Source organism: Brienomyrus brachyistius, chromosome 18, assembly GCF_023856365.1.
Source record: "Brienomyrus brachyistius isolate T26 chromosome 18, BBRACH_0.4, whole genome shotgun sequence".
NCBI classification, from domain to species: domain Eukaryota; kingdom Metazoa; phylum Chordata; class Actinopteri; order Osteoglossiformes; family Mormyridae; genus Brienomyrus; species Brienomyrus brachyistius.
This window is the reverse complement of record NC_064550.1, coordinates 10,588,498-10,602,831: the sequence shown is the minus strand read 5'-3', so window position 1 is coordinate 10,602,831 and position 14,334 is coordinate 10,588,498. Positions and strand designations below refer to the sequence as shown.

The 14,334-nt window shown below is 42.5% G+C and overlaps 1 protein-coding gene across 4 annotated transcripts in view; it reads left to right on the top strand.

Moving 5' to 3' along the window:
• Window positions 1-14,334, top strand: part of LOC125713506 (rab effector Noc2-like) — a 71,882-nt gene that overhangs the window by 8,879 nt on the left and 48,669 nt on the right. For all 4 annotated transcript variants that reach the window (XR_007383606.1, XM_048984708.1, XM_048984709.1 and 1 more), the window contains exon 6: window positions 3,526-3,612. Coding sequence is in view for 3 of the 4 variants with exons in the window: in XM_048984708.1 (XP_048840665.1) it covers window positions 3,526-3,612 (87 nt within the window). In the remaining variant the exon portion in view is untranslated. The remainder of the gene's footprint in view (window positions 1-3,525; window positions 3,613-14,334) is intronic.

The following is a 14,334-nucleotide window of genomic DNA, read 5'->3' as shown; positions in this document are numbered from 1 at the left end:
ATTTATTTAATTGAATGCTAATGGTTTGTTGTTTACAAGTTGGTTAGATTGGCTGTTAAATGGAAGATAAGTATATGGTAGGAATGAATTAGATTCCTGAACTTACTGTCTGAAAGCGCAGGCACAAAGAGACTGCTCTACTAAAATCTGTTATAGAAAAGCAACATACGGCACCATGCAATATCTAGATCTAAACATGTGCAAGGGCATACTAGATCTGTGTTTCCCAGTCCAGTCCTTGGAGACCCACTGAAGGTCCATATTTTTGCTCCCCCGAGCTCCCTGTCAGACAACCCACATTTTTTGCATGTGGACTGACTGTGGGTCCCTGAGAACCTGACTGGGAAACACTGGCCCGGCTGTAGCTGTGGTGCAGTTAAAGCTCAACCTGGCAAAGCTGCCACCTGGAATTTTCAAAAGAATTTTCCTTTTTCAGTCGTGTTACTTCAGTAAATAGATACATTCTGCTCCAGTTCCTCTAAATTTAATCACCACAGACCCAGGAACCAAATTTTGCTAACAGGATGTTCGAATTCTAAACGCCACGCTTACCAACATGTGTAACTCCCAGATTACTTTTTTTTTGAAGTCTTCATGTATTATGATCCTGTTTTATAACTTATCATTCCAGCTTTGTGAACCAGCCTTAATGGATGTTTGCTCGGGAACCTTTCACTATCGGTGTGCCTGTGGAAGACGGATATAAATAAGGAAATTAGGAACTCAGTGGCAAAATCTTTTTATGTATTTGCCCTAATACATTTTTTAAGTTTTATTTTGTGGCCGTCTGGAGAACCACCTTTATAATATGGCCAAAGGTATGAGGATGCCCCTATTAATTAGATTAATTCCTTACTAAGCTACACCCATTGCTGACACACCACTGACATGGGTGTATAATAAAGCACACGGTTACGCATCGTTTACGCAGCAAACATCTGCAGCAGGATGGGTGGTTGGACAGTAGACGATAGCGACTTTCCGCTTGGCACCATCATAGATCACCGTCTTTCCGACAGGTTTCCCTGCCACATTTCTGTCCTGCTAGAGCTGCCCTGGTCAGCCGCAAGTGCAGTGATCGTGAAGATCAAATGTCTGGGAGGAAGTTCAGTAATGAAGTGGTACATCACACAAGCTCAGTGAGAGGGACCTGATCACCCAGTATCGATGCCCAACCTGCATGGCAGTAAATCCCACCAGCAATGCTGCAACCTCTAATGGAAAGCGGTCCCTGAAAAGTACAGACTAAAAAACCAGCTTCACATTAATACTCTTGGTTTCAGAATGAGATGTTGGACAAGCTGGTGTCTGCATACTTTTGATCATATAGCGTGTCAGAGAGCGATGACATGTACATGTCTGCCTTGGCTTCGCGGAGCAGTCAAATGACAATCATGTAGTGTGTTTCTGTTATTTCGCACTAGCTGAAGCTCATCAGTTTCTGCACTCACAACATTTAGAGAAGGTTGACCTCTTTAATATTGGCTGAAGTGACCTTTTCGCTCACGGATCAAAGCTCTTGGTCAGTGAGACATGCTCCATTAGCCACCGTGTCAGTTTGTGTCTATACTATTGAGCTTCTGATCTTCAGTTTGTATGGCTCACATAAATCTTTCACCAAGGTTGTAAAGCACAGTTTTTTACCCCCCCATCATAAAAATATATCTGTTAACCATAGAAATTAAAAATGAATTCACGTTAGTAAAACGCGCATTAAGCTCGCCAGTGTCATATTTTTCAATGTTAAACACTTTAGTTTTAATGCAAAACTTCGTCTTACCGTGCTATAGAAACTGGCATGTTACCGTATGAGTGTTCCTCTTATGTTAAAAAACCATTTGAAAGCCCTTAAATTATTATCTTATGATCGCCACAAGATGGCAGTAGATCACAACTATCAAAATTCACTGCTGCACAGCTGAAGGTTTTGAGCAAAAGGGATGTTTGCAAGCATTCCCGCTGGCAGAAGTGTGATTACCTGCCGCCTTCCTGGTCTCACTGAGCCCAGATGGCTGGAGGTGAATCACTGGGACTCCCCAGGTCGCCGTGTGTAATCAGAGGGCAGTGTGGGACATATGGTGCCCTCGTGTTTAGGAGCAGAGTTTGGAGACAGGTGAGAGACCAGGCCCTGGAAATAAACTGTGATCGCCAGGGGCCACTGGAAATTCAAGGGGGGAAATGGCATCTATTTAGGTAAACAAGCAGTAGTGAATTAGTTTGTGTTAGATGATTTATATTGTTTTCCCGCATTAGGTGACGTTCTGTTCAATGCTGAATTTCTTACCTGCGAGCCCCGTTTTTCATGATCAGACTTGATTCGTTCAGGTTGTAAGTTTGACGAAGTGATAAACAGCTAGCAAAGTAAAAGACGACATATACAACTAGCTGCGTGTCGTGTAAAATACAGCCACGTTTAGTATGTTAAAATCCGTTTCACGTTATAGCACCACGACTCGCCTCCAACACTAAATTACGCGTCTTTAGATTCATGACATGGATGCAGTAATATGTCGGTTAATTTTTTTTTAATTTTTTTTTTGATAACCGATGATACCTTGTTGCCCGAAAATGGATTTTTACTGTAGTTTGCGATGTTGACTATCGGCTGATGCTCTTTTTATCTGACAGCATGTCTGAGAATGGCATGTCAGTATTTTCCAGCCTTTCTAGTGCATTTACAGTGGAGCAGGGCAAGCTGGCGACTTCTGTTTTTGGCAGCTTTGAGATTAAATGGAATTCTCCAGCAAAGTCTCTTCGTAGCATTTAATTGCAGTCGGAGCTCGCCTGACAAAGAGATGTGAGATAGTGGGAAATCCTAGGAAAGGGTTCCGTGGGTTCCCGGCGATTTTTCCAGACTTAAAAGACATAATTATGAACCCTTTGGTGTATTTTTCCTAGAAAAATCGCATTTGTCCCTATTTTGACAGCCTGTCATTGGAATCCAGCTGTTTTAATGTATCCAGTTCTGTGAGAACAGTTGTGTTTTGTCGAAGTTAATTGCTGTCATGATGTTGTTTGTTCTTCTTTGGCCTTAGAAAAAAATGAGTCTTTATGCCATAAACAATCTAGGTTTATTTGTGTCTGATTAGAAATTGTTAGGCTAATGGCCCAACCCCACCTCATTCATTTGTTAATTAATATGGATTTATGGAAGCACTGGTGGGTTTGAATCACACCTCTGCTCTGCGTTTGTGGATTTCGAGTGATCTCCCCTCACATTACAGGTCTCCTCCAGGTTGTTGGGTCCCCTCCCACAGTTAAACAAACTGGTATCTAAATTTCCCATAGTGTTATCAGAAAGATCAACATGTCAGTTTGTATTTCTGTGAAATTCACTGCATTTGAGTACGTCTTCACTATATGACCTCACTGTATTTGTATGTCTTCACTATACACAAATACACTGTATTTGTCTGTGTCTTCATTATATGACTTCACTGTATTTGAGTTCTCTTCACTGTATGACTTCACTGCATTTTAGTATTTTGCTCAGATTTCCTGTCCCTGTTACCACTCTACCTTCAGAAAGTCTGCACCAAGTGTGGAGTAGAGAGTCTGCGTGGTCAGAAGAGACCGCAGTGGCTGTGCAAGATTTGCAGTGAGCAAAGAGAGGTGAGTGTCACTGCAGTGCAGCCAACAGCACCCCAGTAATCAGTACATGAAAAACATGCATCTTCACGCCATATGACGCAGTGCTGTTAAAAAAAAACCTAAACAAACATGCTGTGGTCGGGTGATTTTCTGAGAGGTGTTTGAAAGGGTCTGGCAACACTGTTTATAAAGTAATGTCGGATGTTAAATGCCCACTTTCACAAAGTGGTTTGAAAGTTTGTTTTAGAAAACTACTTTCCATAATTGTAATGTAAAACTTTGCAGCATTATATGAAACTGTTTTCAAAATTTATGTATTTTAAGGTAAACTTTGATATGGATATTATATGATTTGGATTGTATTGTGGTACGTTTAAGATATACCTAAATCTGGGAGGAATTGCCTGGACATTTCAGAAATATTAATGGTAAATTAATCTGGAATTCTCTCTAATTCATTTTTTGGTTTGGATCATGCTCAGAGTTATGTAATCTTAGGGTCTGTCTTGCTTTACAAATAATAAAGCCAGTGGAACAAAGTTTAATTTCTTTTATACACCAAACAGTTGCTTAGGCCAAACAAATGATTGCCATAGTTTCAATTTTCCAGTCCATGAACGGGATTGGTTCTTTTTATTCCAAGTAAACATTGGGTGTGAACATTATCCTTATTTTCTGACATCGAAGAAAGGTCTTGTATTTCTAGTAAGTAATTCCCAGAATAGTAAATCCATTCATTTTACATTTCTGATTTCATTTATATGTTTGTATGCCACTAATGAAGGTATTCTTTGTAAAAACCAAATCCCTGTAGCTGCTTTACAATTTACCTGTAGAGCTATTCCGTTTGAACGGCATAATTTGTCTTTCTATAAACCAATCTCTGCACATTGTGCATCAAAGTGATGCCCATTTGGAATATGCTGGAGATTTTGGCCCATTATTGATGATAACCTGGCCATGGGTCATTAACCAAGGCCCTATTACCTTACATTCAAGACATGATGTGGATGTACACTCAGTAACAAAGGTAAGCACCCAGACGGAGTGGTGGAAATGACATGAATCTGCACATGGTGAAAGGTCATGTGACTGCATCGCAATGACTATAATATCAGATCAAACGGGCAACAGAGTTGGCAGTATGGGCACAGTGCTGATCCCAGGTCAGTAGGGTGTGGCAGCCCCCTGGGCCTGGATACATGAGGCGATACAGTGTGAGAGGGACTAGTACAGCTGTTGTATCCTCTCCTGAGGCGAATCGGCTCACAGCTGTTGTAACTGGCCCTCGAGATCCTGCACATTGGCACTGGGTCTGAGTTGACGTCCAGGCTGATTTCACACATGTGTTTGATTGGGGAAAGATTGGGGGATCTGGCTGGTCACAGGAGGACCTCAACCTGACGTAGGCAGTCCATAGACTCATGTACTGAAGGTTTCACGCTGACTTGTTGAAAGACTGTACCAGGGTCTCAGAAGGGGTAACACATGCGGACACACGATGTCACTGACGAAATATGATTGGTTCAGAGAGATAATCATTTTGTAGAGGAGGTGGGTCCAGGCAATTAGAGGAGGTGGTTGGTCCCACCTCCTCTATAATCTGATTGGTTATCGCTCTAAAACAATTATATTTTGTTCTGCCCTCAGAACATTTTTGTGTAAATAATACTCTCATGAGCGTGTGTTATACGTCTACTAAATATTCAATAGGTTTATATTACAATATGCAGCCTGGATGTTTGGAATATGTTCAAAGGCACATTTGGAACATCCCCCCTCAAAAGAAGGTCTTGGTTTTCCGCTGTTTTTTTCTGATTGTATAAGCTAGCAAATATTCTGATTCTCACAATGAATTTGTGCTGTTTGAATAGACACAGATAAGAAAGGCTTCTGCAGGTTCACAGTCCATTAACCAAGCATGTCTAACCAGTAGCATCCACAGCTGAGGATCTTCCCCTGTTTTGGCACAAAGAAAGGCCCTTTTCATATGCAGTCTTAGTTCATTATTGCTTATAAATCACAAGATCTGGCGAGATTTGGATGTACACAGAAAACTCATTTGTATATAAATTTGAAAGTAAAGGACGTGGGGAAGGTGCTGTGTAAATGCGGACTGCAGAATTTTATGCATCCAGCACGGATGATACAGATTTCATTCCCTTTACCCTGAATTTAAGTGTTTGACAAAACTTAAGCAAAAGTTGAGCGACGCATTAGCGCCACACAGCATGATGGGATGCATTCCGACGATCTCCCTGCATGTGTCTAGGCTGTGTTGGATGATAATATTAAAAAGTGGGTCTGAAATGTAAGGGGAAAAAAGGTTAAATATGACTTTTTAAATATCATAGGCTATTATACAGTTATATTTGCGTGTGAAGCTTTTAATTGGTGGATGTGTGTCCTTTCAGTGACCTTTGCTCTCATTAGCTGCCACACAGACAGCCAATGCCTTTGCAGTTCAGGAAGCAATTTGAAGTGTCATGTTTGCAGTGGCATTGAGGCTGTTGAAGGGTGATTAGAGAACGACCGGCCGATACTGACCAGCTTTGTTTGGAACGTTCTTTTGACGTTGTCTTCATGCACGTCCACAGCTCAAAAAAGTAGTTTGCGCCAGAACAACAAAAATTCATTATTCGTGTCGACACCTTGCGTGGTAGTAGAGACAATGATGTTGTTTTTTTTTTTTTTTAATTGAAAGGATCTTAAAAAATGTCAATCATGGAGGTTTTTTAGAATATCATTTCATCCATTTTCGTGCAAATTAGTGATTTTTTTTTTTTTTGCGTTAATGTGCAGAAGTGGAGTAAAATGCAGGGTGCATCCAAATTGCATGAAGATGGATTTCTTGAACTGGACGTGAAATCCGCAGCCTGGTCTACATGTGATTCAGGCATATATTCTTATATGTATAGTTCTTCTGCAGCAATGCATGGTTCAGTTCGGTTTGGTTCAGTGCTGTTAACTTGACCATGACTGGTTTGAGAAAATCACTGTGAAATTCTGACACTTTTTCACAAGCAGGCAGTAGTCTGAAAAGATCAGAATTCGTGCTTCTAAAGGGCTGTGCCGTAAGTATTTGAGCTAGCATTTAATATTGCGTATTTGTATTTCAGTTCCAGGAACTACCTGGAAGTTTGTCTTCGTCTGAGGGGTCGTTTGTAGTCCGTCCCCTGGATTAGTATGGCTACGTGTTGGTAGAGCCCTTTAATACAACCAGACGCCTTCCTTTGTCAGGCAGTCGGAAAGGTCAGGGAGTGAAAGGCGCGCAGAGATGCGCAGAGATTCGCAGAGGTGTGCGTCTGCTCATTTTCATTATTCCTCATACCACCTTCGCTTTAAGACATTTCCGGTGATGCGTTTTGTGAACCTTCCCTTAGTATTATTCTTCAGTCAGGCTCACAAGAGCAAAGTGCTGGTGATGATCTCCATTGCTGGTAAGGGAATCCTAAAAGAAAGGAATGATTATGTGTTTCTTACTGCGCTAATCTCAGTCATCAAATACTCCATCGTCAATCGTGAATACTCATCAAAGCAGACTCGCATTGGAAACGTTAAACCTTCGCTTTAAATAATATCTAACCTGTTTATCACCAAACTCATCTGCAAAATTTGTCTTTCTGAGCATTAACATGTTATTGTTAGTATTAATTTTAAGATTTTGAAATTTCTAATATTAAAATTGCTTTTATGTGAAAGAGAGGGACCGTTGCTCTGGGGAATCGTTGGTCCTTTGGTATGAGGGAAACCTAGACGAAGGAAAAAATACGCAGGAAATTAAAATGTGTTCCGCTAAGTGTATGGAGTTCTGCCCTCTAGCAAAATTTAGAACAAATTATGGGTGAGTCAAGAACAAGTCAGCCTCTGTTTTTTTTTTTGGTTACTGATTTAAATGCTTGTTTCGTGATTGCTTATGATTGCCTGTGATTAACATATGTTGTTCTTGCAAGCGCCGCCCGCACCTAAGTGTGCTGGAAAAATAAACCTTCGGGAATCACTGTAAGTAGAAGGTGTTTCTTGGGCCTGATTAAGCGTAGCTTTTTTCTCTCGCATATTGCGTAATTGATTTTTGAGTTTAGCTGCTGGTTAAGCATCAGCTCCAGATTCGTGCTGATCTGCAGCCCTCAGCTCGCTGACTCTCTGATTGATTCTGACGGCACGACCACTGGCCTCTTGTGAACTATCACGCTCACTTCCAGAAGCACTGGAAGTGCTTTCCTTATTACACTTTCCTTAAACAAGCTGGAAGAAAGACCGATCCATCCCTAGCCCACCAGTTACCGATTGTATTGATGTTATCAGTGCATTCCATGCCATTAGTGCTGGGAGCTGGGGGGGAGGGGTCTCTCTTCATCACTGTCGCCCCCAAGTTAAGTGTGACTCCTTATCAAGATGATCGGTCTTATTGAAAACGGCCTCACATGCTCCGTGAGTCATGGCGAAGTTGCGGAGATTTGTTTTTCCGGAGATTCTCCCGCTAGATCATCATAGTAATGGAGTGCAATGGGGTGTTCCATTCTGTCTGCTACAATATGATGTAACGTCGGGAAAAAAAAAACTACAAAAGTGTTTAAAAAGTCACAGGCAGATTTATAAAGCTTCTGCAACAGAGAGAAACGAGCAGCTACATGTTCCGGCTCAGCCATGAATTTTACTCTACTTTGAAAGTGACAGAGATTAGATTAAATTCAACTTTATTGTTTTTGCCCGAAGTACTGGAAATGTACAACACAATGCAGTTTGGCATCTAATCTGAAAGTGTGAAATAGTGCAGAAGTGCTAGAAAGAGCTTACAATATATACTTGTCTGATAAATAAATAGAAAACTATGCATCTATACTTGGCGTGGTGTAAATAATGAGTATATGCAGCATCTATGATTGCAGTAAAGAAGAATGAGAGTTCTGTGTGTGTGTGGGTTAGGTTAGTATTACATTGTGGGGACCTAATGTTCCCCACAGTGTTGTAAAAACCTGTTTTTTTTTTTTTGATGTGGGGACCATTTTTCATCTGTGAATGCAATCAAAAATTAAGAATGCTAAAAGTTATGTATGTATTTATACAGTGAATTTAAATAATTGTGAAATTAGGAGGATTAGTTGTACATTAGTGATGGTGTTGGGAGACAGCTGGGAGAAGAAGCAGCCAGCTGGTATGGGACCAGCGGCTTGTGTTCCTCCTCCTGGGTGGGAGTAGGGTAACCAGTCTATGGCTTGGGTGGGAGGAGTCTCCAATGATGTTGCGTGCCCTATTCAAGGATTGTTTATGCCGAAGGTTCTTGATGTAGGGTTGCTGGAGACAGAACAGCTGTTATACTACACCATGACACAGGAGGTTTAGATGCTCTCGGTTATACATCAGCAGTAGGTGGTCAGGATCTGAGGTGATAGGCTTTCTTTAGTCTCCTAGGGAAGTAAAGACACTGCTGTGTCTTCCTGGCTAGGGCGGAGAAGGTAATAGACTGGGGGAAGTTCTCGAAGTTGTGCACTTCCTGGAGTTTGATGTCGGAGGCTCCACGTCAATCCCAATTAAAGACCAAGTAAAGAGTAAAGAAAAAAATGTTCCGTATTTCATTTTTTGCATTTTGTTTCCTTTTATTGCATAATATAAATTTGTTGATCATTATTAACAGCCAAACCAACTGCAGTCTAGCCCAGGTAATCCACCTGAAGCCAGGCAGGTTTGACTTTGGCCAGTATTTAGATAGTAGACCAACTGGGAAAGCTGGGTTTCTGCTGGAAGAGGTGTTGGTGTGGCCAGCGGGTTAACCTGTCCTGTGGTCTTTGTGGATCCCAATGCCCTAGTGTTGTCATGGGGACACTGGGCTGTAATAATGGTGCCGTCCTAATGTGGCCTTATCGGATCTGGCCTCCAAATCATCTCCTGTATGTAACTGGTGAATTCTCTCCTGCCCCCTCACCACCTCAGCTACTCTGTGGTGAGCGTACTGGTGCAGAATGGCTGCCGTCGCATCATCCAGGTGGGGGCCCCCTGGTGGTTGTAGTGGTTCCCCATTGGTTCTATGAAGCGCTTTTGATGTCTTGAAAAGCGCTATATAAATGTAACATTCATTCATTTTGCATGTGTGCAAAATCTTGAATAATCTATACCCTGATGTCAGTTGTAAGAAAGAAAAATGACGAAACAGAATTTGTGCTCAGTTGGATCATTCCAAGGGTGTAATTTTGGTTTCAAGTAGGAATCAAATCTGCCCTCCATAAACACGTATGGAACACCTAGAATATGGGTGGGGATTTCTTCCTACCATCCATCCATTTTCCAAACCGCTTATCCTACTGGGTTGCGGGGGGTCCGGAGCCTATCCCGGAAGCAATGGGCATGAGGCAGGGAACAACCCAGGATGGGGGGCCAGCCCATCGCAGGGCACACTCACACACCATTCACTCACACACGCACACCTACGGGCAACTAAGTAACTCCAATTAGCCTCAGCATGTTTTTGGACTGTGGGGGGAAACCGGAGTACCCGGAGGAAACCCCATGACGACATGGGGAGAACATGCAAACTCCACACACATGTAACCCAGGCGGAGACTCGAACCCGGGTCCCAGGGGTGTGAGGCAACAGTGCTAACCACTGCACCATCATGCCGCCCTTCTTCCTACCATTTATACCCTAATCTGTGCCCTTGTGTGCTTAAACAGTGTAACATATACATGCAAAAGAATGGGAGTGTATTCATGTTGTAGAGCTGAAGTGTGTCTTCCATGCCTTATCGAACGCTGCTGCTCCAGGCTTTATCTCCTTTGCAGAAATGTGAAATCGAACGACAGCCTAATGTTATTGACCTAATTATGCACCATGTGCATGCTAAGGAAATCCAGTTAAGCTGGGCTGCTTTTCTGCCCAGCGAGATAGCATTAGAAGTTTGTTGTGCTGCAGCTTTGTTATCAGGTTCTGTTATGTCCTGATGTTCCTCAGAAACATGTTCTTCAGGATTTTGACCTTTCATGCAATCGCCTTTTCTGAGAGCATGCCTTTCACCCACTGTATGTTCAGGAAAAGCTTCCACTGTCAGAGCCAAAGAGTGTATATCCTTTCAGGGCACTCTACCTTGAAAAAAAGAATTGTAGCATTGCGGGTGGGAAGGAGCGGCAGGTGGCAGAATGAATGGAGGCAGAGACAAGGTTTAAAAATGGAACAGTGCTCTTTATTGTCTTTAAAAAGACAATCATGATTGTTCACCTCGCTCTCCAGCACTAGCTCCATCACAAAGCAGAGCTTTTGTTCCTTCACAGCCCCAACACACTCACGCCTTACCCATACACGCACCCAGTCCTGCTCGCGGTTGGACTATTTTTACACTGACAGTTTGCCACAAGGGATGATGGGAAGTCAGGCCTGTACGCTATGCCTGCCCACTTCAGTGTAGCACACGGCGCTACGGTTTATCAGTCCTGTGCTTTGTGCCTCACATCTGAAGATCCTGTTAGTTTTTGATTCGTTAACAGCCAGCGTTTTTTTTTCTTTTTAGCTGGCAGAGAGATCAATAGTGTGATTGTTGGCCGTGCTGTGTTTGGGGTGCACATGCAAGGTGGACATGCTATTCTCTCATCTTCTTATTTCTTTCCATTCCCTTCTTAACCGAACATAGCTGCGTTTTTGCAAGCAGGCCCTTCTGTTCATAACATCCTGAGATACCGGATGCGTATCGCCTTAGGATCCGTTATAATTGTTTATTTGGTTTAGTAAAGGGCGCATCCCCCCCCCACACCACCAACACTATCGCACCCACGCCTCGAAGGCTCTATGTGTTCTCCCTCTGCCAGCCCTGCATTGGACTCGGCGTGTCACACGGGGCCTGTACATGACAAATAGCCCCATTTGTAGGGGGCTGCACGTGTGTCACCCAGGGACCGCGATATCGTGCAGGTACTCAGTGTGGCTCCCGGTTCAGTGACTGCTCAAGGTACTCCTGCCAGCATGGATCTGTAAGATCGAACGGGGCCATTTACACCCACTGCTGGAAATCATCCAGTGATAATGACTTCGTATTATTTCCCTAATATTTATTTTGTTTGTTTTTTTTTTGCGGCAATTTTGCAGCCCTGGTTTGAATAATAAGCAGGGTGTGATTGAGGGTTGCCTCCCTCGCTAACTAGGTTTGTCAGTAATATATGTGATCCAATTCCGTGTGTGCAGATTTGGCCTGGAAGTAACTGCCATTTCCTTATGAGCATCATGCCGTTCCATTTAGAGTGATCACTGACATGACACTGCACTGCAATAGCTCACTTCACCCCCGTGTTTGTTTATGTCAGTGTGATTTTCGCTTCTTTGCACTGATCTGAGTTTAGCTGTTTTCCACCCAATGCAAGGCCGTTGCCTAATGGATGTTTTCTATCCGCAATTGTCTTTTATATTTGTTTTGCTTGCAGTTTAATTTCAGTTGTTAGTTGTTTGTAAGCACACTGCATGTGTATATAATATTGTATGAAATTCATGCTGTGGATGGTGTGGAGTCGTTCCTATTACGACACAGTATTGTGGGGTGTCATATGGGAGGAGACCAGTGCAGTACTGTGCTGTTTGTTACGATATAATCAGCTCTTAATTTCTGCAGGATCCTGTCAGATCCTGGTTTCGCTGTCTGCATTGTGGTACCTATTTGTCTGGATCCATCAGCTCTCTGGTTAAAAAAAAAAAAAAACCAAAAGCAATAACATGAGATAAAAAATTAAATAAGTATAATTTCAGTTCCACGCAATTTCACATCCTTTATTAGTTTTATTACATTTATTCTTAAAAATGCATCTCATGTTCTCAGCAAGGTTTTGTAGGCGTTTCAGGACCTGCGACTGACTCATTACCCCTCTGCTGTTTTCGGGGTTAGGTGTCAGTCACAGGGTGTTTACAGTCCTGATCGCTTGTGGGAAGATGCCGTCCCTGAAGCGCGTGGTGCAGGTGGAGATGCTCCTGTAGCGTTTAGCGGAGGGCAGTGGGTATGAAGAGGGCAGGAGCCGGGTGGCTGGCGTCCTTGGTGATGCTCGGGCGTCTCCTGACAGAAGGATGCTGTAAATGGATCGGAGCTGCAGAAGCTCAGAGCCAGTGATTCCGGAAGAAAAGAAGCTTCCAGAATTATTGGAAGTGTTAGTTAATTCAGCGAAAACCATTTTGATTTTGAGATTTTTTTCAAAAATGGAGCTGAACCATAAGCTGCCTTAAGCTGGCCTTACAGCAAACAACTTTTCTAGTGATTTTACTGTCGCAGACAAATTTCCAGTGTCGGACAAAGACCACAAAGTTTCGCTAGAGTCGTGGCTCCGGTCACAGGACATGCTAGCCTGCTTATTAATACTGCATCAAATTTTATTAGGTCTATGAATTATATACTATGCTATACTATAATATACTACCTTATCATGTATGTAATTTAATCTTAGTTCAAGTCTGGCCAGCTTTTGTGATTTTTCTACCTAATGAAACAAAATCTGTTTAATTACCAAGATCTCCATGCGCATCTTCCCCTCGTGTCATCATGGGGTTTCCCCCAGGTACTCCTGTCCCCCCCCCCCCCCCCCCACAGTCCAAAAACATGCTGAGGTTAATTTGAGTTATCAAATGGCCAATTGGTGTGAATGGTGTATGAGTGAATGATGTGTGAGTGTGAGTGTGCCCTGGGTTGGTTTAGCGCCCCATCCTGGGTCATCCCCTGCCTTGTGCCCACAGCCTCTGGGATAGGTCCCGGAACCCCTGCAACCCTGAGTAGCATAAGATGGATGGATGGATGGATGGATGGGATGAAGACTCACAATATTTCCGAAGTAATTTGCTTATCATTCCAGTGCAAATCAGTATCACTTAAGGATGTTAGTGCTGGTGGCCAGACCGTTTTTAGCGATCATATTTTGGAAAGAAGTTCCTGTTTGACAATGCAAATGTAATGCCCGAGAGAGACATGAGCTGCACTGTCAGCTAGGCAATAAAACTCTGGGTGCATTAAGTTATGTCTCTAAAATTGTTTTTATTTGAGTATAATCAAGTATTGGAATGCAAAGCCAGGAAATAGATTTGTGATTCTTGTTTAGCTGCGAATTAAATACCGGTCTTATTAATGCTGTTACCAGGAGACAGAAAACGGAAAGAACAATACAGTAAATATGAAATAAGGAGCAGGATATTTACTGCGTGTTACTTTGATTTCAGCGTTGTTGCTCGTCCAAAATACTAAGCAAGCATTGCTGGTCGGAATGGTACAAATGCTCTGCAAAACGTTAGGTCTCCAGTAATATTTAATCAAGCTATATTATAACTGATTGACAATATTAATACTATACTTATGTCCCACAGCCTGCCTAGAGAGATTCAATTAGGATTCCTGTGAATTCTTTCTATTCAGAGGGAATATCCAGGCAGCCTGTGTGCTGTGGGTATAGTGCTATTTGCCTTCAAAGTTCCCAGACCTAACTGACCCCTCCATTGTTAATCCCCGGATTTATTTTAAAAATATAAAATGAAAAGTATCGCTAATATGGCTGGGCAACCAGGCTAATATCCTGAAAAACAGAGTAGGTCACTGGGAACAGAGTTGAAGGTCATACAGGTAGAGACTACAGGCAAATCCAGACCATTAATTAAGCATAAACAGCCTCCAGTTCAGCTTGGGTCAGTAAAGATCTCTTCTGAGCTGCACTTACCCTTAATACCTGTCTCAGGAAACGTGGAACGCAAGACTGAGGACTCCTTGGATGAGATGCCAATCCAGAATATTGCATGAT